The sequence below is a fragment of the Oreochromis aureus genome, linkage group 18 (assembly GCF_013358895.1).
Source record: "Oreochromis aureus strain Israel breed Guangdong linkage group 18, ZZ_aureus, whole genome shotgun sequence".
NCBI lineage: Eukaryota > Metazoa > Chordata > Actinopteri > Cichliformes > Cichlidae > Oreochromis > Oreochromis aureus.
In genome coordinates this window covers 36035056-36059561 of record NC_052959.1, presented here as the reverse complement: position 1 = coordinate 36059561, position 24506 = coordinate 36035056, and the positions used below count along the sequence as shown (strand labels likewise).

The window sequence follows — 24506 nt, the reverse complement described above, 5'->3', positions numbered from 1 at the left end:
CTATAGAAATTAATTTCACAGTACTGTAAAGCATGTAGGAACTCTTTAACATGGAATTTTGAGTCAGAACATTAAGAGTATGTTTTCATTTGACGTTCATGCTGCACCACAAAAACAAAAATATCAGCAGATAGTCGCATTCAAATGCGTACTTGTAGTCCAGTTAGCTTCTTGCCCACCTTCTTTAAGCCAATCAGCCTCCACTCTGTGTGGTTTAAATCTGTGCTCGCCGTCAGACTCCCATTAGTGCAACCCACCTGCTCCCCACCTCCACCTCACAGACGCCTCAGAGCTCTGTTTGAGCCTCAGGGTCTTCATCACCACCAGCATAGAGACTATGGCCGTTTCTCAATGCTCAAGTACGCGAGTACGTACTCGCGTTCTCGGGTGATACGCATCGCCGAGAACGCACGGGAGCACGTACCACGAGAACGCGAGCACGGACTCGCGATATGTACAATTGGAACACCTGCATGCGTGATGATGTCACAGGTCCGGAGTTTTACTGCCGCCCCTCTTAATTTAACTGTGAGTAACATGTTATGAAGCTTAACTGTAATCACAGCCAAACCGGTTTACTCAGGAACAAATAAAACACTGAAATAAACCAAACATTAACATTTAGAAGTGATCTAAGTGACTTATATATCATTTTTAATCTCAGTAGTGAAACCTCTATTAATAAAAATAGTGTACATGTACATACGTGTACATACCTTAATAAAACAAGCAGGTGAGATGTTAGAACGCTTTTATTTCTATTTTAGTGGACACTCAATACTATAGACAGCTGCTGGAGTTTCTTTAACCTGAGTAGTGAGAAGACCGCGAGCGGGGGGCAGGGGAGTTGAAACGATGTGCCGGGAGTCCGCTGTTGAGTTTTGGACGAAATGCATTCTGGGATATTTAGCTGTACCAAGTCCACACTGATGCATGCTCGATAAAAGCGGGCGGATCGAGAACACATCCGGGACTTTTTCGCGTTCTCGGCTTGATGCGTGCCAATTGGAACAGTACTTGGTCTCCGACTGATGACGTATCACGAGTACACGAGAACGCAAGTACGCACAAGTACGCATATTGAGAAACGCCCTATATATATATGTGTATATATCCTCTTCTGTCCTTCTTTCCTGGCTCCCTCTGGTGCAGTGGTGCCCCCTGCTGGTCTCCCCTGGCCTCCCGCAGCTTTAATGTCAGCTGTGCTGTTGTTGTTCATGTGAAGCAGCTGTGAATAAAGTTTGAGTGGATTGAATGCACACTGCTAATCTGTAAGATTAGCAGTGTGCTCTGTGTTAGCAGTTACCAGATTAGCTCTGTGCTGTTAATCCAGCTTCAGCCATTATGGCAGACGGGAGGACCACAGTCCTGCTCTCAGGTACGTCCAAACTTTCTTCCTCTTTATCATCAGCCTCAGAGTGTGAGGAAAGAGCAGCTGGAGACTCGAGGACCTACAGCTGGATTAGAGTCAGATTACTGAGCTGTTAATCTGGAAACAGTCTGAATCTGTTTCTGTTTTCAGCTGAAATCAATTCAATTCAATTTTATTTATCTATATAGCACCAAATCATAACAGCAGTCACCTCAAGGCGCTTTATATTGTAAGGTAGACCCTACAATAATATGATAATACAGAGTCCATGTTTAAAAATCTGCTTCCCTCTGAGCTGGCCCCAAATCATCTGACCACAGATTGATGTTTGTGAGATTAAACTATTAAACTATTCATGCTCCACCTCTGATGGAGTCATGCGACGCAATTTATCAGGTGAACGAAGGCCTGAAATAGAGCGTGATCAGTGGTATTGGGGTCAAATGGCCTGGAAACTAAGTTAATGGACCTTTGTGTGTGTGTGTGTGTGTGTGTGTGTGTGTGTGTGTGTGTGTGGTCAGTGCTGATGTTTGCAGCGGCGGCGGCGTTCGTGGAAGAGCTCAATGATTCGTGAGTTCAAACTGAATGTTGAATTTAACTGACGTTAGTTTGATGATCAATAATCACTAATCAGGCTGATTGATCGTGTTTTCAGCTTCATGGAGACAAAAGGAGACGATGAAATCTGGCTCATCAAGGTACAGATGAGTTTACTCTGTGTACTGTGTGTATTTTACTTATTTTTATTTGTACTTATTAACAATAATACTAAATACTACTTGTCTGCAGCAGCTTTCTAAACGTTGTGCTTCACAGAATGCAGCAGCATTAAAACACAACCGAAAACTGATTTATAATCACTGATCAAGAGGTTGTACAGATTGTTTGCCCAGGGTAAAAAATTATGATCAGGATCAAGAACAAAGACTTAATCCAAGTTCAGTTCAAAGAAAATAGAAGTCTGAAGCCACCTGAGCACACCTGCAGATTAACTGACCGAGGGGCAACAGATGCAAGCTAAACAGGTCTGAGGATGGAGCCGAGTGGTGCTCCACACGATAAAGGGCATGTCCGCACTGACTCTGTTTGATATAAGCATGAAAAACACAGGTGACGTTCCGCCTGCATCACAGTCAGGTCCAATCAGAGCAGAGAGATTACCTGATCCTACAGTCAGGTCCAATCAGAGCAGAGAGATTACCTGATCCTATAGTCAGGTCCAATAAGAGCAGAGAGATTACCTGATCCTACAGTCGGGTCCAATCAGTGCAGAGAGATTGCCTGATCCTACAGTCGGGTCCAATCAGAGCAGAGAGATTGGCTGATCCTACAGTCATGTCCAATCAGAGCAGAGAGATTACCTGATCCTACAGTCATGTCCAGTCAGAGCAGAGAGATTACCTGATCCTACAGTCATGTCCAATCAGAGCAGAGAGATTACCTGATCCTACAGTCGGGTCCAATCAAAGCAGAGAGATTAGCTGATCCTACAGTCATCTCCGTGAATCGCTACCTTATCGTGGTGGAGGGGTTTGTGTGTCACAGGGATCCCAGGGGCTATGTTGTCTGGGGCTTTTGCCCCTGGTAGGGTCTCCCATGGCAAATTGGTCCTGGGTGAGGGACCAGACAAAGAGCGATTCAGAAGACCCGTATGAAAAGAACATCGAGGGAACAGTTTACCCTGCCCGGGATAGGGTTACGGGGCCCGCCCTGGAGCCAGGCCCGGGAGGGTGCCCGAGGCCAGCGCCTGGTGGCCGGGCCTTAGTCCATGGGGCCCGGCCGGGCACAGCCCGAAGAGGAGACATGGGCCCATCCTCCGCAGGCCCACCACCCGCAGGAGGCGCCATAGGGGTCGGGTGCAATGTGTGTCGGGCGGCGGCCAGGAGCGGAGGCCCTGGCGGACCGATCCCGGCTGCCAAGACTGGCAATAGGGACATGGAATGTCACCTCTCTGGTGGGGAAGGAGCCTGAGTTAGTGCGTGAGGTTGAGAAGTACCGGCTAGATATAGTCGGGCTCACCTCACGCATGGCTTGGGCTCTGGAACTAGTCTCCTGGAGAGGGGCTGGACTCTGTCTCAGTCTGGAGTTGCCCCTGGTGAGAGGCGGCGGGCTGGGGTGGGTATTCTAATATCCCCCCGGCTTGCTGCCGGTATGTTGGGGTTTTTCCCGGTGGATGAGAGGGTTTGTTCCCTGCGCCTCAGGGTCAGGGAACGGGTCCTGACTGTCATCTGCGCTTATGCGCCGAGTGGCAGTTCAGAGTACCCAGCCTTCTTAGAGTCCCTGGGGGGTGCTGGAAGGTGCCCCACCTGGAGACTCTGTTGTCCTACTGGGAGACTTCAATGCTCACGGGTAACGACAGCGAGACCTGGAGGGGCGTGATTGGGAGGAACGGCCTCCCTGATCTGAACCCGAGTGGTGTTTTGTTATTGGACTTCTGTGCAAATCACAGTTTGGCCATAACGAACACCTTGTTCGAACATAAGAGTGTCCATAAGTGCACGTGGCACCAGGATGCTCTAGGCCGCAGGTCGATGATCGATTTTGTAATCGTATCACCAGACCTGCGACCATATGTTCTGGACACTCGGGTAAAGAGAGGGGCTGAGCTGTCAACTGATCACCACCTGGTGGTGAGTTGGATCAGGTGGCGGGGAGGACGCTGGACAGACCCGGTGCACCTAAACGCATAGTGAGGGTGCACTGGGAACGTCTAGCAGAGGCCCCAGTCCGCGAGATCTTCAACGCACACCTCTGGCAGAGCTTCAACAACATTCCGAGGGAGACTGGGGACATTGAGTCCGAATGGACCATGTTCAGCGTCTCCATTGCCGGGCTGCTGCATTGAGCTGCGGCCGCAAGGTGGTTGGTGCCTGCCGTGGTGGTAATCCCCGAACCAAATGGTGGACACCAGAGGTGAAGGAGCCACCAGGCTGAAGAAGGAGTCCCATCGGGCTTGGTTAGCCTGTGGGACTCCAGAGGCAGCTGACAGGTATCGACAGGCCAAGCGGAATGCGGCTCAGGCAGTGGCTGAAGCAAAACTCGGGTGTGGGAGGAGTTCGGAGAGGCCATGGAAAAAGACTTTCGGACTGCCTCAAGAGATTCTGGCAAACCGTCAGGCGTCTCAGGAGGGAAAGCGGTGCTCTACCTGCACTGTGTATAGTGCTGGCGGTGCGCTGCTGACGCCGACTGAGAAAATTGTCAGACGGTGGAAGGAATACTGAGGACCTCCTTAATCCCACTGACACGCCTCTTCCGAGGAGGAAGCAGAGTCTGGGGATGAGGGAATGACCCGCCAATTTCTGGGGTCGAGGTCACTGAGGCAGTTAAACAACTCCTCGGTGGCAGAGCCCCTGGTGTTGATGAGGTCCGCCCCGAGTTCCTGAAGGCTCTGGACGTTGTAGGGCTGTCCTGGTTGACACGCCTCTACAATGTTGCGTGGAGATCAGGGGCAGTACCCTGGACTGGCAGACCAGGGTGGTGGTCCCCATCTTTAAGAAGGGAGACCGGAGGGTGTGTTCCAACCACAGGGGATCACACCTCAGCCTCCTGGGAAAGTCTATGCCAGGGTGTTGGAAAGGAGAGTTCGTCCGTTAGTCGAACCTCGGATACAGGAGGAACAATGCGGTTTTCGCCCTGGTCATGGAACACTGGACCAGCTCTTTATCCTCTCGAGGATACTTGAGGGTGCATGGGAGTTTGCCCAACCAGTCTACATGTGTTTTGTGGACTTGGAGAAGGCATTCGACCGTGCCCCTCGGGTGTCCTGTGGGAGGTGTTGCTGGAGTATGGGGTGTCTGGCCCACTGTTACGGGCCATTCGATCCCTATACAACCGTTGCAAGAGTTTGGTTCGCATTGCCGGCAATAAGTCGGACTTGTTTCCGGTGGGTGATGGGCTCCGCCAGGGCTGCCCTTTGTCACCGATTCTGTTCATAATTTTTATGGACAGGATTTCTAGGCGCAGCCAAGTGGCGGAGGGCTTTCACTTCGGTGGCCTCAGAATCTCATCTCTGCTTTTTGCGGATGATGTGGTTCTGATGGCTTCATCGGGTGGGGGGCCTCCAGCTCGCACTGGAACGGTTCGCAGCCGAGTGTGAAGCAGCGGGAATGAGGATCAGCACCTCCAAATCTGAGGCCATGGTTCTCAGCCGGAAAAGGGTGGAGTGCCCACTCCGGGTCGGGATGAGTTCCTGCCCCAAGTGGAGGAGTTCAAGTATCTCGGGTCTTGTTCGCGAGTGATGGGAGAAGGGAGCCGGAGATCGACAGACGGATTGGTGCTGCGGTTGCAGTGATGCGGACGCTGCACCGGTCCGTCGTGGTGAAGAGGGAGCTGAGTGTAAAAGCTAAGCTCTCAATTTACTGGTCGATCCACGTCCCGACCCTCACCTATGGCCACGAGCTGTGGGTAGTGACCGAAAGAACGAGATCGCGTGGGTACAAGCGGCAGAAATGAGCTTCCTCGAAGGGTGGCTGGCCTCCCTTAGAGATAGGGGTGAGAAGTTCGGCCATCCGGGAGGGGCTCAGAGTAGAGCTGCTGCTCCTCCACATCGAAAGGAGCCAGTTGAGGTGGTTCGGCATCTGACAAGGATGCCCCTGGGCGCCTCCTGGGTGAGGTGTTCGGGCATGTCCCACCGGGAGGAGGCCCAGGGCAGACCCAGGACGCGCTGGAGAGATTATATCTCTCGGCTGGCCTGGGAACGCCTTGGTGTTCCCCGGATGAGCTGGAGGAGGTGGCTGGGAGAGGGAGGTCTGGGCTTCTCTGCTTAGGCTGCTGCCCCCGCGACCCGACTTCGGATAAAGCGGATGAGGATGGATGGATGGATGGATACAGTCATGTCCAATCAGAGCAGAGAGATTACCTGATCCTACAGTCATGTCCAATCAGAGCAGAGAGATTACCTGATCCTACAGTCGGGTCCAATCAAAGCAGAGAGATTAGCTGATCCTACAGTCATGTCCAATCAGAGCAGAGAGATTAGCTGATCCTACAGTCGGGTCCAATCAGAGCAGAGAGATTACCTGATCCTACAGTCGGGTCCAATCAGTGCAGAGAGATTGGCTGATCCTACAGTCGGGTCCAGTCAGAGCAGAGAGATTGGCTGATCCTACAGTCGGGTCCAATAACAGCAGAGAGATTGGCTGATCCTACAGTCGGGTCCAATCAGAGCAGAGAGATTACCTGATCCTACAGTCGGGTCCAATCAGTGCAGAGAGATTGGCTGATCCTACAGTCGGGTCCAGTCAGAGCAGAGAGATTGGCTGATCCTACAGTCGGGTCCAATAACAGCAGAGAGATTGGCTGATCCTACAGTCGGGTCCAATCGGTGCAGAGAGATTGGCTGATCCTACAGTCGGGTCCAGTCAGAGCAGAGAGATTACCTGATCCTACAGTCGGGTCCAATAACAGCAGAGAGATTGAATGATCCTGCAGTCGGGTCCAATAACACCAGAGAGATTTTGCTTTGTCTCGCTGCAGTTTTACGCCCCCTGGTGTACGTTCTGTAAACAACTGGATCCGGTTTGGCATCAGATCGGATCAGAACTTAGGAGTCTCGGCTCTCCAGTCCACGTCGGCAAATCAGATGCAACTGCCAACACCGGTCAGTCACTGTCAAAATTAAAGCACTGATTTACCAGCAAATTGTTGTCAGTGACTGTCAAAATAAAAGCCCAGAGGTCAGACGTGTTCTCTTTTTCTGAAGGTTTGGCCAAAGAGTTTCGTGTCAGAACTTATCCAGCCATCCTTATGTAAGTCCTCACTGTGACGTCACACACACATCAGATCCACTGATTGAAACTGCAAATCCAAACACCACAAGGTGTTTAATTTTACACCATCAGATGCACCTCAGTCAGGTGGTATAACCAGCAGAGATACACCATGGTCAGGTGTGACAGGTGTGACAGTGATGCAGGCATGTTGCAGATCTTTAACCAGCTGTTTCCTGTTTCCAGGTTAAAGAAGAATATAAAATATAATTATTCAGGAGCGAGAACCAAAGATGGAATAATGGACTTTGCTAATCGGATTGCTGGGTGAGTTTAGACAGCTGACACAAAAAAGGGAAAATGATGTTTAACATGGCGGTGTTATCACAGTGATGTCACAGTGGGAATCTGTCTTATTGCTCAGGCCACTGGTTCGATCACTGAGTAGTCTGCAGCTCTTCCAGCACGCTATGAGCCGCCATGATGTCATGTTTGTTTATGTAGGAGCCACGTCACCGCTAAAAGTACACACACACACACACACACACACACACACACACACACACACACACACACACACACACACACACACACAACTGACCTGTGGTGTGTTTCAGGGAAACTACACGTCAGTCGCTGAGCAGCTGATTGTCCACACTTACTTCTTCTCAGCCAGCAGAGACGTCCTACCGAAGGTCAGAAATCTCTGTCGTCTGTTGGTCAAACGTCTCCATCACCTGATGGAGCTGACCTTATCCACACGCTGAGACAAAACTTTTTAAAACACTTAAAAAATCCCCTCGATGTCCACAAGATGGCAAAATGTGGTGGACATCCAGCAGCAGGTGCAACATTTTCATGAAACGCCAGTGTATTCCTTTAAAAAGACACGTTTATACTCATCATTCCCACCCTGGAGAACATGTCTGTGTCCGAGTCTGTAGTTAATCTGTGTCTTTGTTTCAGGCGGTGTCTCTGTCCACTCTGCCTGCTGTGGTGGTTTTTAAAGATGGGACTTACTTCACCTACAGAGGTGAGTTAATCTTGATGAACGGGCTAACAGAACTCGTTCTTGTGGAATATTAAATAACAGCAAAAAAGCTACAGCACTGCACAAATGTCTTCAGCCACCAAAACCTGTTTGTATTAAAAAAAATTGAAAATCGTGTTGTACAGCTACAAAATGCTTCGCACAGTAATTTCACACAATAAAACACACTTTAGCTCTGAACTGTAAATATTAACTATAAAAACAATGCAATTTTAAAATGAAGACAGCAAAGACAAACAAGAATTGTTTAGTCAGTCCTGCCTGCTGAGTTCTGGACCAGGTGAATATGGGCAGAGATGCATGTTAGTTTGCACTAACAGTTCTATGTTAATGGGTGGCAGCGGAGGGTTTGGGGGGGGTTTAGATGAAATAACACTAATATTTAATATTGTTGATGAGGGAACCGATATAACCCCCTTAGAGAAGCTATCAGAACCAAACACAAGAAGCTCAGTTTAGCAGGACTGAGAACGAAGAAGTCTGAAGATGTCCTGTCCATTAAAGTGTTCACTCAGGTCATCTGGCTTAACAGAAATACAGCGGACTATCACCAGCGTAGCAGAGCCGTGCCAGTGCTGAATCTCACTGTGCACCCAGTTGAAGGACACTGACTGATAACGGAGAATCTGTAGGAGGAGTAATGTCAGCAGGGCAGGAAGAAGTGCAGGTATGTGACAATGAGATCCATCATGGAAGTCAGGTTAAACTCGACAGGCTAAAAGGATCCAGGCTTGAACTTTGAACTGATCACAGTCATAAGAAGTTGTGGCAGTAAAAGCAGACTGAGGAGTCCTTTGAAATAAGATGTCCTCACTTCTTCTATGGTTGATGTGGTTAGTAACTCCTTCATGTGGAGGTAGTGCACATGGAGCTTTGTGGTTTGTATCTGCCATCAGCTCTTCTGAGAAAACGCTTCTGTTACAAATCAGACCGACGCGGGGGAATTCATGGACTTTTGCATTTGCTGTGTCCATTTACCCTGACTTAAACAAGCTGCTTACTGTCTTTCAGAGGAACGTGACGGGGACCTGAAGTCGTGGATTAACAGAGAACGCTTCCCAAACTTCTCCCAGATCGACAGCTACACTCTGTATGCCATGGGAGAGACAGGTAACACAGAACACCTGAGTGCACTGTGATGTCATCAGGTAGCTTCAACCAGAGCACTGAAGAACTTTGATTTTGGAAACAGACCCATCTGTTCATGGAGTTTCCTGTCAGGAAGCGTTCACCTGAACAATAATGAAACAGGAAGCAGGCGGGTCTGTTTGGGACAAAGCACTGAAATGACTGGATTTCACTCACTGGTTGCTGATTGGCTCAGGTGCAGTGACTCTGCTTCTGTCCTGCAGGTAAGCTGGTGCTGTTGGCATTGGTGGAGGAGAAGCACCTGGGTGAAGAAAGTCTCAGGTAACCCCATCTGCTCTCTCTCTGTACCCTCTGTGCAATATTCTGGCAGTTGTGCAGTTACTATCCCCATTCACCCTTATGTATTCATGATTTTATATTATTGCCCTTGTACACACACCCTCAATATTTCTATAACTCATACACCATGTATATAGTGTACTTATATTGTTTTTTTTTCTTTGTATATTGTTTTCGTTATTTTTGCACCTTTGTGGTCTCGCTTCCTAATTTCGCTGTGCAAGCATCTAAGTACTCATCTGCCAGGTAAAACTTACCTGTGACTGTGCTGTGAAGCATTTCCTGTCGCCTGTTCAGGTATAAGAGTCTGGTGGAAAGTGTGGCTGCAGAGCACAGAGAGAGCTACAGCAGGTCAGACTTTTATTCTGAAAAGTACAGAAAACAGGGAGCGAACTCCGATCTCATTCCTTCTCTACCTTTCTCTCCTATTGGACTCCGCCCACTCTTGTCTGACCCCGCCCCTTCAGGGACATGTATTTCGGCTTCATGGCTGGCTCTGATTACATCAGCGGCCTGGTGATGGGGTGAGTTTTTAACCTCTGACATCAGCTTCACTCCTCTGATTGGACGCCTCTGACTTGTCATTGTTTTCAACAGTGAGATCATCGTGCCCTCATTCATCGTGGTGAATCTGTCTAATGATGGCTACTTCCTGCCCCCTGGCACCGTGCAAACGGAGCACAACCTGCTGGACTTCCTGGACGGCGTACTGAACGGCAGCGTGCAGGTGAGTCAGGTGAGGCTCACCTCCAGACAGGAAGCAGCTGCTGGATTCTGAACATCTGTCTGCTCTTTGCCTTAGGGTCACGGAGGAAACGGCGCCTTTCAACGAGTCAGACGCCTCGTTTACGATACCAGAGTCACGCTGGCAGTAAGTGACATCATCATCATCATCCTGCTTCCTGTTTAATCATTCTGACTATACGTTTCTTGTACACAGCCCATCTTCAGCCACGCGCCGCTGCTTGGCTGCTTTCTGGTCGCCTTTCCACTTACCATTGGCGCCTGCTTCTGCTACCTGTGCTTTAAGGCCCGCCCCGCTGTGGTCAATGAAGACGGCACGCCACTGTTAACGCCTCTGCTGGGAAGCCACAAAAAAACGAGCAAGAAGAAGTCAGACTGACGGCGAGGACTAGCGGGAGGACCTGAGACCAATCCAGATCCACAGCTGACCGAGAAGAAGCCTAGCCGAGGATGTTTTCCTCTGATCTATGACAACTCGACCCGAATCCCACAGTAATCGATTAAAAAGTTCTGTTAAAACAGCTGCGATCAATAAAGCAAAAGCAAAGAAACTATCTATGAAACTTTGTTTCTTTCAGAGTGCAAACACAAACCAGCCTGTGTCCCTCCACGCCACAACGCAGGTACACACAGGAAGTACTCAGTGTTATGTTACAGGTACGCACAGGAAGTACTCAATGTAGGGCTGCCACAAACGATTATTTTGATAGTCGACTAGTCACCGATTATTTTTGCGATTAGTCGACTAATCAGATCATGCATCCATTGAACGTAAAACGTACAGTTTATTGCACCAGCACGTGTCTGCTCTTATATAACTATCATTAGCTTACAGCTTTAAGTGTTTAAGGTGCTAACTAAAAATAAAGACAAGATGATAGTTTATTAAATTTAAATGAAATTTGCAGATTGTTTCGGTGGAGTTTAATAAACTCAGCCGTCTGCTCCTTGCTATCTAAAATATAACAGGACACCGGAGTATATTCTCGAGCAGCTCACACTTCTGATAATCAGCTGTCTGCTTGACGTTTATTCAGCTGTGTAAAAACTATAACTTTAATCTCAGCCAAACCGATTTACTCAGGAACAAATAAAATACTGAAAAAAGCCAAACAATAACATTTTTAAGTTATCTAACTGACTTATATATCCTGTTTAACCTGAGTAGCGAAAGACAGCGGTGGGTTTGAAAACGATTTGCCGGGAGTCCGGTGTTCTCACGGGCTCTAGTGAGCCTTGAACCCCGGTTAGCTATCGAGCTGGTGGGTAACAGACGTCTCCGAAAACGTCGGAGCGCTTTTGAAAATATGTGATGTCTTGATAAACTGAGCAGATATTTGAAGTTTACACAGCTACATTCTCGCCTGAAAATATGTTAAACGTTTATTTTGTGACCCAGAAAGAATAATAAGAGTAACATTAAAGCTAACTAGCAGCCGCCATTGTTGGAAACTGAGCAGGGCCGCGCTATGAATTCTGGGACACAGTTTCTTCTTCTTCGGGGTTTAACGGCAGCTGGCATCCTTGTACATGCAGTGCTGCCATCTTGTGTTTCAGTCCGTTATTACACTCTTAAATCCTACTACTTATTCCTGCGTCTTTGGGATCTTACAAAGCTTCAAACGATGCGTTGACTATTAAACAGTGTTGGGTAAGTTACTTTAAATTAGTAACTTAGTTACATTACTAGTTACTTCTCTAAAAAGTAACTCAGTTACTTCAAGTTACTCGTTACTTTCAGAGTAACTAGTTACTAGGGAAAGTAACTTTGGTTTTACTCAGAATTTCTCTTGTTAATGTGTTGCTTCCGTAACTAAATACCCAGCAAGATTGCCAGTCTTCTAGCTTGCTTACTTGCCACAAGTGCACTGTGCCACCTACCAATAGAAAGGAAAAATAATGTGCACATTTCCACGAGAGAAATCCCACGCCTGGACCGTCGTTGACCGCCGCCATGATTCTAGCCTGCTTTTTACATCCAACACAAAAACTGCAGCAGTCGTGGTGCTTTCGATTGTACTCAGAACTTGGAAATTCTGCCTTCTGAATAGGAAGATGTAGGTAATACCAGACTGCAGATGAGCTGCATACAGAGCTGGACTGGGACAAAAAATCGTCCGGCATTTTGACTAGAGACCGCCCACCATTATAGGAAAATCATAAAGCCTTTGAATGAAAATAAACACTGTTGTGACAGTGATGTACACTGTTCTGATGGTATATATGTATCAATCTATCAATTGTTTGTTGTAAGACTCAGATAATTATTTTTTTTAAAAGCGAGACATTTTAAATGAGAATAATAAAGAAAAGTATTTCTTTGTGCCCCCTTTCCCTGTTAATGCCCTACCTGGCCCCCTGGCAACACTTTGCTAGATCCGCCCTGCACAGTTACCAGCTGTCACCTACATAGAAAAGGATCCTGGTGTTATTTGTCTCTCAGAAACAGTTCATAACTTCCTTCAACTCATTCATGTCACCTAAAAGGTAAACCTGTTTCTCCATCACCTGTTCAGCTCTGATGATTCAGTAAGGACATCTCCTGGTTTCATCTGCATGTTTCCTCTCACCAGATAACCAAGCTGATATCATGACCAGCAGCTTTACAGCTGTGGCTCCAGCAAACATCAGCTGATACTAGAAATTAATATTAAATAAATTCTAACAACAGCTGATCAAGCTTAAACGTGCTGCTGTTGTTTAGCGCGACCTCCGCTGGTTTCCTCTTTCTGGCGCAAAGTGGGCGATAAATAAACAAGAGAGAAAAGCCGATCAGCTGATCATTGATCAGTTTCGTGATTGAAGTAGAAACAGGAGAGGAGAGAATGAGAGAAGAAGAGGCAGCTGTGCAGCTTCAGCTTTGTGTCTTTTCATTGTAGCTGAAGTCCGGGACAAACTGTGTTCCTTTTCACCTCAATACTTAAACGCGAAATATTTTCTCTGAATACCAGACGATCTCTTTTTTTACGGACGGTTGGCAACTCTAATAATTAACCGTATGAACAAAATAAAGTTCAACATCAGTAGCAGAGCACCCACCCAGCTGTATAGAAACTCCGTCATGCTAGCTAGCACGCAGTACTAAAATGTCAGCATACCGAAAATAAACTCCACCTAAACTTGGTTTATATCTGACTCAGATGGACTGCAGGTCATAACTTCTTACCTGAAGTTCAGTTCACCTGACACGCGGACCGCGGCCGCCGGTCTCTCCTCTTGCCTCCCCTTTTCCTTCATCCACCTGCTGGCCTCCACCACTTGCTAATGTTATTGAATCTGTGGAAGCTCCGCGATATCCACCACACTAAGCAACGAGTAACGAGCCTATCTAAATCCCAGTAACGAGTAACGCGCTCCTGGTTTTGGCATAATAACTAGTTACCGTGCTTGTTACCACAATAATAACGTAGTTACTGTAACGCGTTACTTAATAACGCGTTAGTCCCAACACTGCTATTAAATTAGTCGTCGACGATTTTGAGAGTCGACATAATCGTGACTAGTCGACTAATCGTGGCAGCCCTAACTCAATGTTACAGTTACAGGTTGACGGTAAGATGGTGGAGTGGACACATGTGTGTTTGTTGCCTCACCTTTACCCGCCCCGAATGTTGTTTTCCTTTGTTGAACACATCCCCAGAACCAGAAGTCTGACATGCTGACCGGGACAAAAGAAGAAAAACCTGGCATAGCCTCTTCCACATGTGAACACGACTACACGGTGGTTGCAGGCAGCAATAGCATGAAAAGGAAGAATCCTCCTTTAACCCTGTCAAAGTCCACAGCTCCTCCCTTGAAGCTTAAGAGCCATGACAAAGATCCGACTCTGGTCTTGTTGAGGCTATACAAAAGTTAACTACTAAGGGTAGGCAGTTTTGGTGAGCAGCTAAGAGAGAACTCAGTTATCACTAAGCTTGTTGAAACGAATGCTGCCGCAAAAGTAAAATTCAAGCACAGGAAAAAGAAGTACCCGGACTCATCAAGTAAAACGATTTGATGCTGAGAGGTCGGTTTTATCAGACTGCAGAACTCGAGAACACCAAACATTTCACACTCTTTTGATCAGCCGAACTCTTCTCCATAGATAACTCCATGATATTAAAGTTATTCCATGTCACTACGCTTCCTGTAAACTGTAATAACTCGTGTTTATTTAGCCTAATGTATAAGACAGAGACAGACTCCACCCTGGGCTGGGAAACCTTGAGCTCAGGTGTTAGATCCTCGGTGCTGCAGGTAAAAACATGAAGGAAACACGAGGCTGCCGTGTTATATCAGGACGTCCCCTGTATGACATCATCCAGGCCAGTGTTCCCCAACCCCTGGGCCATGGACCAGTATCAGTCCGTGAGTCGTTTGGTACCGGGCCGCGAGAGTTGAGGCTCGGGTGTGAAGTTTATGGTTTTCAGGGTTTTTATCGTTACCTCTGTTTCCCCGGGTTTTTTCCCGTGTTGTAGTTGTGTGTCTTATTTTGAAAAAAGAATTTACACGTTACCATAGCGACCAGAGTGTTACGATATTACTTCAGGGAGCAGACATGACACCGTCTTAGCTTCTAGCCATCACTTTTTATTATATCTCCACACCACCCTCCGGTGGCTTCCACATGAACTGCACCTTAAACAACAACTGTTCATTCATATCATGACATCCCCCCTTTTTTTTTTTTCAACAACAGGGGCAAACAACAAAGTAACTCACAACACGACTCAAGGCCCATGACCAGTGGAAAAAAGAAAGGGAGAAAAAAAAATGCTTCTTGGCATACACACATTTCTCTCTAGTGAACATATATGTTTTTCTTCCCATGTTTTTTTTTGTTTGTTTGTTTTGTTTTTTTTCAAAACATATACTCAATCTTATTCCTCAATAAGCCTTCTGGGCTTGGAAACAATACATCCACTCGCAGTTTTGGGTGGGGAACTTGGAAACTCTGTGGGAGTGACATTTGTACTTTGCATGTCCATCTCGCTTTGTCCCTGTGTTTTATCACACTCATTTTGCTGTGTCACGTTTTGATTGTCCCATGACTGCCTTAGAAACTTCCTGTTCCTTCTATATGTCTGTCCATCAGGCATCTGAACGACATAAGATCTTGGATGTTCAGATAAACCTGTCACCTTGGCTGGATTCCATACACCCTGTTGCCACATTCTGACAGTGTCACCAACCTGCAGTTGCTGAAGTGCTCTGGTTCCTTGGTTAAAGTATTCTCTCTGTTTCTGTTGTCTTGTTTCTAACAATTGCTGCACTGTCTTAGTGACCATTTGGGGTTGCAATCTTTGTGATGTCGTTGGAAGTCTTGTCCTTATGCGTCGACCCATTAGCAGCTGGGCTGGTGACGCTCCAATGTCCTCCAACGGTGTACTCCTCAGATTCATTAATGACAGATACAGGTCATTCCCCTCTGCTTTTGCCTTTTTTAACAAGAGTTTCACTGTTTGTACTCCTCTCTCTGCCATTCCGTTTGACTGTGCATGGTGGGGGCTCGTAGTGTTGTGACAAAACTCCCACTCTTTTGCAAAGTCTTGGAATTCACGGGAGCTGAACTGTGGTCCGTTGTCTGAAATCACCGTTTCAGGAATTCCGTGTCTGGCAAATTGTGACTTAAGATGAGTGATAACCGTTGCACTTCTCATGTCTGACTTCAGCCACTCAACCTCAATGAACTTGGAATAGTAATCCACTAAGAGGAGATATTCCTGCTGGTCAAAGGTAAATAAGTCCACACCTATCTTCTGCCAGGGTCTTTCTGGAACACTATGTGGATGCAGTGGCTCTTTGTTCTGTCGTTTCTGGTGAGTACTGCACACATCACAGCAGTTCACCATCTCTGTGATACTCTGTGACATTCCAGGCCAAAGGAGTACTTCTCTCGCTCTGCATCTGCAGCTTTCAATACCCAAGTGACCCTCGTGAATGCGCTTTAGCATTTCTGCTCTCAGTGCCATAGGAACAATAAGCTGCTCTCCTTTGAACAGAACTCCATCGACTACTGAAATTTGTTCCCTGTAATTCCAATACGCTTGGATTTCTGTTGCAGCCTGGTTTCTTGCTTCTGGCCATCCATCCAGAACTGTCTCTGTAAGTTTCGTCAGTGTCACATCATTCCTTGTTTCCTTTCTGAATTCCTCTAGTTTTGCACTTGTCACAGGTAAGTTGGAAATTACCATGTGCACCTGGTCTTCTATGTCATTATCAGATGAGCTGGTCACTGGCAAATATGCTCTGGATAATGTGTCCGCGATGTACATTTCGCTTCCTGGCTTGTACTGTACTTGTACCTGATATTTCTGCAGTCTCATTAGGAGTCTCTGTATTCTTGCTGGAGCACTGCTCAATGGCTTTTTCATTATCACTTCTAGTGGTTTGTGATCTGACTCCACGATCACTTCTCTTCCATACACATACTGATGGAAACACTCTGCACCAAACACAATTGCCAACATCTCCTTTTCTATTTGTGCATAACGCTGTTCAGTCTCTGTTAATGAGCGTGATGCATAAGCAACTGGCTTGCCCTCTTGTAGTAAGACAGCACCGAGTCCACTTTTAGAAGCATCGACAGATAGTCTCCAAAAGTTAAATCTGTTCATCTGGACGTAGCGTTTTGTGGGAGAAACGTTTCGTCACTCATCCAAGTGACTTCTTCAGTCTCAGCTGACTGCAGGTTTCCCCAAACCTTATAAACAGGACATTTGCATAATGACTGAAACCAGCCCACTGAAGGAACAATGGGCTGTGAGGTCAGTTCCTTAATCATAATTATGCAAATTCCCATGACCATTGATCAACAATCACTGACCAAAACCCACTGATCAAAGAACACTGATCAATGGCCAACAACAACAACGCTGTGATTGCAGCCATTCCCCAACTCTCTGTGAATGGTACTCATGGCCATTGATCAGTGTTCTTTGATCAGTGGGTTTTGGTCAGTGATTGTTGATCAATGGTCATGGGAATTTGCATAATTATGATTAAGGAACTGACCTCACAGCCCATTGTTCCTTCAGTGGGCTGGTTTCAGTCATTATGCAAATGTACTGTTTATAAGGTTTGGGGAAACCTGCAGTCAGCTGAGACTGAAGAAGTCACTTGGATGAGTGACGAAACGTTTCTCCCACAAAACGCTACGTCCAGATGAACAGATTCAACTTTTGGAGATTTACTTTCCTGGATGATTGAGAATGCATCAAGACATCGACAGATAGTGTTACTGGAAGCTGTAAATCATAGTATCTGAGCACAGGAGCTTCAGTAAGAAATGTTTTCAACTTGTTGAACGCGTGCTAATGCTCACCTTCCCACTGCCATGCAACATCATCTCTGGTAAGGCCACGTAATGGCTCTGTGTGTTGTGACATGTTTGGAATGAACTTTGCTAGGTATGTCACCATACCCAGAAATCGCTCCGCATCGTTTTTGCACTCTGGTGTAGGCATTTTCTTCACTGCCTCTATCTTGCTCTGATCTGGTTTCAAACCATCTGCTGAGAAGATGTGGCCAAGGTATTTAATTTCCTCCAGGCCTACCTTGCATTTGTCCTTGTTCAGCTTGAAATTTTTTGCTCTTGCTCTCTCAAGCACTTGCCTCAGTCTGTCGTCATGCTGTACTTTAGTCTCTCCCCAGATCAAAAGGTCGTCTATGTACATTTCGACACCATCAATCCCCTCAAACAGCTGCCTCACCGTCCTGTGGAATACTTCTGGAGCTGAATTAATTCCAAAAGGCAGGCGAAGGAATCTGTAACGACCAAAAGGTGTGTTGAATGTACAGAGACGAGAGCTGGCTTCATCCAATTTAAGTTGCCAAAATCCTGAGCTTGCGTCCAGCACAGTGAAGTATTTGGCCTTTGCCAGTCGGCTCGTTATCTCTTCAACTGTTGGCAACTGATAGTGCTCTCTCATGACTGCTGAATTGAGATCACGTAGATCTAGGCAGACTCTCAGTCGTCCAGTAGCCTTTTCCACAATGACGATTGGATTCACCCACTGGGTAGGCTCTTCAATTTTTGTAATCACCTCCATTTTTTCCATTCTGTCCAGCTCGACTTTGAGTTTTTCTCTCAAAGTGACAGGGATTTTTCTCGGTGGATGAACTTTTGGTGACACACTCTCATTAATTTGAATGGTGTGTTCTCCCTCAAGGCAACCTAGGCACTCAAACACATCAGCAAATTCTTTGAAGATGTCCATTTCATCACTTTTATTCAGTGCCATCACTCTCTTGATGAGTCCCATTTCTTCACAGGTTTGAATTCCCAGAATTGGCTTGGTTTCTGATTTTACGACAATGAACTCCAAAACAAAACTTTTCTTTTTGTATTTCACTGCCCAAGTGCACTTTCCTTTAACTGCTATTTTGTCTCCGGTGTATGTTGACAACCTGACATTTGTGGGTCTAAGCATTTGCTTATTTCCTATTCTTCGCAGTAGACTGTATGGAACCACATTGGCTTGTGCACCAGTATCAAGTTTGAATTTCACAGGTTTGCGGCCAATTTTCATTTCTACAGTCCATTCATCTGTTCGTGTCTGTGTTTTTGCATTTACAGCCCCAATGAACAGACTTGCCTGCTGATCCGTGGCTTCATCTGCGACAGTGTGCACTTTTCTCAATCTACACATTCTGGCAAAGTGATTCATTTTCCCGCAGTTCTTGCACTGTTTGCCATAAGCAGGGCATTGGCGTGATGCATGCTTAGTTCCACATCGTTTGCAATTAAACGTGCTTGCTTGGTCTTTGTCGTTCGGTTTCTTCTTACTTTGTCTGTCTTTTTTGCATGTCTGCTTATGTCTCACTGCATCTACAGTTAAGCCCATAATTATTCATACCCCTGGCAAATTTTGACTTAAAGTTACTTTTATTCAACTAGCAAGTTATTTTTTAACTGGAAATGACACAGGCGTCTCACAAAAGATAATAAGATGATGTACAAGACGCATCATTGTGGAAAAAATATTTCTCAGCTTTTATTTACATTTGAGCAAAAAGTATCATGTCCAGAATTATTCATACCCTTCACAAACTGTCACAGTCTCTGGGAAAATCCAAAGTTCCATCCATTTCAAATAGTCAAAGCTGTTCTAAAGCATCCTAATTACCCTGATTAATTGGAAATAGCTGTTTTGATCAACTCAACAGGTGAAAAACAGCAGCTCTCTGCAGGTGGTCTGTGGACATTCATGGCTAAGACAAAGGAACTCAGTGAGGACCTGCAGCTGTGCATTCTGGCTGCTCACAAGTGAGGAATGGGCTACAAGGCCATATCCAAATGTTTTCAAGTTCCAGTGGCTACAGTGCAAAGTATTATTAAAAAATACAAGATGTTCCGCACTGTGGAAAATCTCAGAGGACGTTGTCGGAAGCCAAAAAGTGACACCTGTGCTGGCCAGGAGGATAGTGAGAGAGGTGAAAAAGAATCCAAGGATCACCACCAAGGCCATTCTGGTGAATCTGGGCTCTGCTGGTGGCAATGTCTCAAGGCAGACAGTCCAACGGACACTGTTGAGTTCCACGGATGCAGACCAAGGAAAACGCCACTTCTCCAGGCACTTCTAAGGCATGCAAAAGCTCATTTGGCCTTTGCAAATGCTCATCTGGACAAAGAAGAAGGTTTCTGGTCTTCAGTGTTATGGTCAGATGAAACAAAAATTGAATTATTTGGTCACAATGATGTTGGCATCATTGTGATCATTTGGCATAAAATGGAGAAGCCTTCAACCCAAAGAACACCATCCCCACTGTCAAACATGGTGGTGGGAACCTAATGCTTTGGGGGTGTTTTTTAGCCAATGGACCATGGAACCTAATCACAGTAAACAGCACCATGAAAAAGAGCAATACATGAGATTCTCAACAACAACATCAGGCAGTCTGCAGAAAAACTTGGCCTTGGGAACCAGTGGACATTTTAGCACGACAATGACCCAAAACATACAGCAAACGTGGTGAAGAAATGGTTAGCAGACAACAACATTAACGTTTTGCAGTGGCTCAGCCAGAGTCCTGACTTGAATCCAATTGAGAATCTGTGGAGGGAGCTAAAGATCAGGGTGATGGCAAGAAGACCCTCCAACCTGAAAGATTTGGAGCTCATTGCTAAAGATGAATGGGCAAAAATGCCTGTGGAGACATGCAAAAGCTGGTCTGCAATTATAGGAAGCGTTTGATTGCTGTAACAGCCAATAAAGGCTTTTTCTATTGATTATTGAGAAGGGTATGAATAATTCTGGACATGATACTTTTGCTAAAATATAAATAAAACCTGAGAAATATTTTTTTCCACAATGATGCCTCTTGTACATCATCTTATTATCTTTGTGCAGAGACTTGATTTCTGCTCAAAAAGAATTGTTGATCCTCCTCATGCATTTGCATTTTGATTTGAGCTTTTGTGGTCTCAGCTGCAATGCAAAGCTGAACTACTTTTTTCAAGAGTAATGTCATCTTCTCTTAACAGCCTTTCTCTCATTGCATCTGATGTAATTCCACACACTACGCGATCTCTGATGAGGGATTCTTGCAGTTGTCCAAATTCACATGACTTGGCCCTTAGCTTTAGCTCCGTGATGTACTGGCTAATTGGCATATCCCCTTGCACACACATGAAAAACTTGTACCTTTCGTAGGTTATGTTCTTCTTTGGGTTACAGTATTCCTCAAATTTCTCCATTATTTTCGTCAGCTTATGCTCATCACCATTTTCCGCAAACGTGAAGGTATTGTACACTTCAACCGCCTCCTCTCCAGCAACGTGAAGAAATAGTGAAGACTGCAGAGGTGTGGACTCGAGTCACATGACTTGGACTCGAGTCGGACTCCAGTCATTAATTTTATGACTTTAGACTTGACTTGAAAAAAGGTTGTAAGACTTGTGACTTGACTTGGACTTTTACACCAGTGACTTGGGACTTGAATTGTACTTGAACCTGTTTACTTGAAAAGACTTGATATTTGACCCAAATCTAAAATTTAACATATTATATAAAAAGTGCGGACCATTAATTCACTTTATTCATTCATTCATTCTTACCACACTCCGTATGTATGTGAGCGTGGGCTGTAGCACAGCCAATCAAATTAACCAGATTTGAAAAACACAAGAAAAAACGCTCGAGCCAAAAATGCTTCCAAGAGTAATTTCTTTCGGGTACATAAACTACGAAGTAGTCAACAAAAAAACGAAATGCAATATGCAAAACATGCAAGAAGAGAATCACAGACGGAGATGGAACAACTTCCAACTTTGTCCGACATTTGAAGTTGCATAAAGAACGGTAGGTGGTGCTTTTTTTTTTTTTTGCTACGATGAGACAGCTGACTTAGCTAACTTCATCTTATTAGCAAATGTTCTTCGGGCTACGTTGATGATACTGTTTGGCTTTAACAGGTATGATATGTTTGTCATGCTATTTTAACCGGTCCTGCAAGCGCATCCAAGAATAACATGCAACTTGTTAGCTCAGAATTGTCGGTGAATGGTGAGCAGGGTCCGTTTCAGAAAGTGGGTTCTGTAACTGTACTCAGTCTCTCTCCGTCTCCTCCCCATCATTAACCCCGTAGATTTAACCCAGTTTAGACTGACAAATATTTATTTTACCATCACATCACAATTCAAAATCACTGTGTTTAATTTGCAATTAGTGTATGGTCGTGTTTAACTTTTGCATGTCTGAGCCAGGAAATTTTTTTTGGTTAGAAAATCTGGCCCACCTTAGTGTGTAATTGAGTAGTCCTGCTATACATGGCCTTTTTCTTCTGTCATTTATGTCAATACATCAAATAAAATACTTTGATCTTATATTATTAGCTGTTGTTTATTTGCAAAGGTTATTCTCAACAGGGATGCTAGACAAAACGGCGTTTTCTACAGACAGCCTAGCATACGCTCTCCACTTATGAGTGAAAAAAAAAAGAAAAACACCTCTTCCCTATTGGTGTTAGAGTTTACCATGTCAGCCAATCAAAAAAATGATAAGGCAACATGTGACATTTGGTTGTTTAGGAGAAGGGAAGTTTTTAGGAGTGACACCCGCGACGGAAAGCGGGCGAGCGAAAGAAAGAGAGAGAGAGAGTTTTCATATGTGAGACATTAATTCAATTCAATTCAATTTTATTTATATAGCGCCAAATCACAACAAAAGTCGCCTCAAGGCGCTTTATATTGTACAGTAGATCGCACAATAATAAATACAGAGAAAAACCCAACAATCATATGACCCCTATGAGCAAGCACTTTGGCGACAGTGGGAAGGAAAAACTCCCTTTAACAGGAAGAAACCTCCGGCAGAACCAGGCTCAGGGAGGGCGGGGCCATCTGCTGCGACCGGTTGGGGTGAAAGAAGGAAAACAGGATAAAGACATGCTGTGGAAGAGAGACAGAGATTAATAACAGATATGATTCGATGCAGAGAGGTCTATTAACACATAGTGAGTGAGAAAGGTGACTGGAAAGGAAAAACTCAATGCATCATGGGAATCCCCGCAGCTCACGTCTATTGCAGCATAACTAAGGGAGGATTCAGGGTCACCTGGTCCAGCCCTAACTATATGCTTTAGCAAAAAGGAAAGTTTGAAGCCTAATCTTGAAAGTAGAGATAGTGTCTGTCTCCTGAATCCAAACTGGAAGCTGGTTCCACAGAAGAGGGGCCTGAAAACTAAAGGCTCTGCCTCCCATTCTACTTTTAAATACTCTAGGAACAACAAGTAGGCCTGCAGAGCGAGAGCGAAGTGCTCTAATGGGGTGATATGGTACTACAAGGTCATTAAGATAAGATGGGGCCTGATTATTTAAGACCTTGTATGTGAGGAGCAGGATTTTGAATTCAATTCTGGATTTAACAGGAAGCCAATGAAGGGAAGCCAAAACAGGAGAAATCTGCTTTCTCTTTCTAGTCCCTGTCAGGACTCTTGCTGCAGCATTTTGGATCAGCTGAAGGCTTTTCAGCGAGTTTTAGGACATCCTGATAATAAAGAATTACAGTAGTCCAGCCTGGAAGTAATAAATGCATGAACTAGTTTTCAGCATCACTCTGAGACAGGATATTTCTAATTTTAGAGATGTTGCGCAAATGGAAGAAAGCAGTCTTACATATTTGTTTAATATGTGCGTTGAAGGACATGTCCTGGTCAAAAATGACTCAAGGTTCCTCACAGTGTTACTGGAGGCCAAGGTAATGCCATCCAGAGTAAGAATCTGGTTAGATACCATATTTCTAAGATTTTCAGGGCCGAGTACAATAACCTCAGTTTGATCTGAATTAAGAAGCAGAAAGTTAGCGGCCATCCAGGTCTTTATGTCTTTAAGACATTCCTGCAGTTTAACTAATTGGTCTGTGATACCTGGCTTCATGGATAGATAGAGCTGCGTGTCATCTGCATAGCAGTGAAAATTTATGCTATGTCTTCTAATGATGCTGCCTAAGGGAAGCATGTATAATGTAAACAGAATTGGTCCTAGCACTGAACCCTGTGGAACACCATAATTGACCTTAGTGTGTGAAGAGGACTCTCCATTTACATGTACAAATTGGAGTCTATTAGATAGATATGATACAAACCACTGCAGTGCAGTACCTGTAATACCTACAGCATGTTCTAATCGCTCTAATAGGATATTATGGTCGACAGTATCGAACGCAGCACTGAGGTCTAGCAGGACAAGCACAGAGATGAGTCCACTGTCAGAGGCCATAAGAAGATCATTTGTAACCTTCACTAAAGCTGTTTCTGTGCTGTGATGAGCTCTGAAACCTGACTGAAACTCTTCAAATAAGCCATTCCTCTGCAGATGATCTGTTAGCTGTTTGACAACTACTCTTTCAAGGATGTTTGATATGAAAGGAAGGTTGGAGATTGGCCTATAATTAGCTAAGACTGCTGGGTCTAGAGATGGCTTTTTAAGTAAAGGTTTAACTACAGCCACCTTGAAGGCCTGTGGTACATAGCCGATTATTAGAGATAGGTTGATCATATTTAAGATTGAAGCATTAATTAATGGCAGGACTTCTTTGAGCAGTTTTGTAGGAATGGGGTCTAAAAGACACGTTGATGGTTTGGAGGAATTAATTATTGAAGTTAACTCAGAAAGATCAATTGGAGAAAAAGAGTCTAACTTAACATCGATGGTACTAAAAGTAGCTGTAGATAATATTACATCTGTGGGATGATTATTGGTAATTTTTCTCTAATGATAAAA

The 24506-nt window shown here is 45.3% G+C and overlaps 1 protein-coding gene across 3 annotated transcripts; it reads left to right on the top strand.

Moving 5' to 3' along the window:
- The first annotated feature begins 1244 nt into the window (after positions 1–1244).
- Positions 1245–10845, top strand: LOC116322111 (protein disulfide-isomerase TMX3-like). 3 transcript variants are annotated; one of them, XM_039602691.1, is made up of 16 exons: positions 1245–1378; positions 1894–1942; positions 2028–2070; positions 6848–6971; positions 7074–7119; positions 7327–7407; positions 7505–7580; positions 7698–7775; positions 8047–8113; positions 9143–9241; positions 9484–9541; positions 9857–9910; positions 10027–10083; positions 10157–10286; positions 10362–10430; positions 10500–10845. In XM_039602691.1, the coding sequence occupies exons 1-16, from the start codon at positions 1345–1347 to the stop codon at positions 10680–10682; spliced, it is 1248 nt and encodes a 415-aa protein (XP_039458625.1). In that variant the 5' UTR covers positions 1245–1344; the 3' UTR covers positions 10683–10845. The 3 variants fall into 3 exon arrangements, with proteins under 3 accessions (XP_039458625.1, XP_039458626.1, XP_031597981.2); XM_039602692.1 differs by having other exon boundaries at positions 7505–7604; positions 10590–10845; XM_031742121.2 differs by having other exon boundaries at positions 7505–7604.
- Positions 10846–24506: the final 13661 nt, after the last annotated feature.

What these genes read in the sequence shown, in the direction of transcription:
- LOC116322111 (XM_031742121.2), top strand. Translation starts at nt 1,345, where the DNA reads ATGGCAGACGGGAGGACCACAGTCCTGCTCTCAG. An exon ending in AGATGCAACTGCCAACACCG is followed by an intron (nt 6,972 to 7,073) that starts GTCAGTCACTGT and finishes CTTTTTCTGAAG; the next exon opens with GTTTGGCCAAAGAGTTTCGT. An exon ending in GTATGCCATGGGAGAGACAG is followed by an intron (nt 9,242 to 9,483) that starts GTAACACAGAAC and finishes TCTGTCCTGCAG; the next exon opens with GTAAGCTGGTGCTGTTGGCA.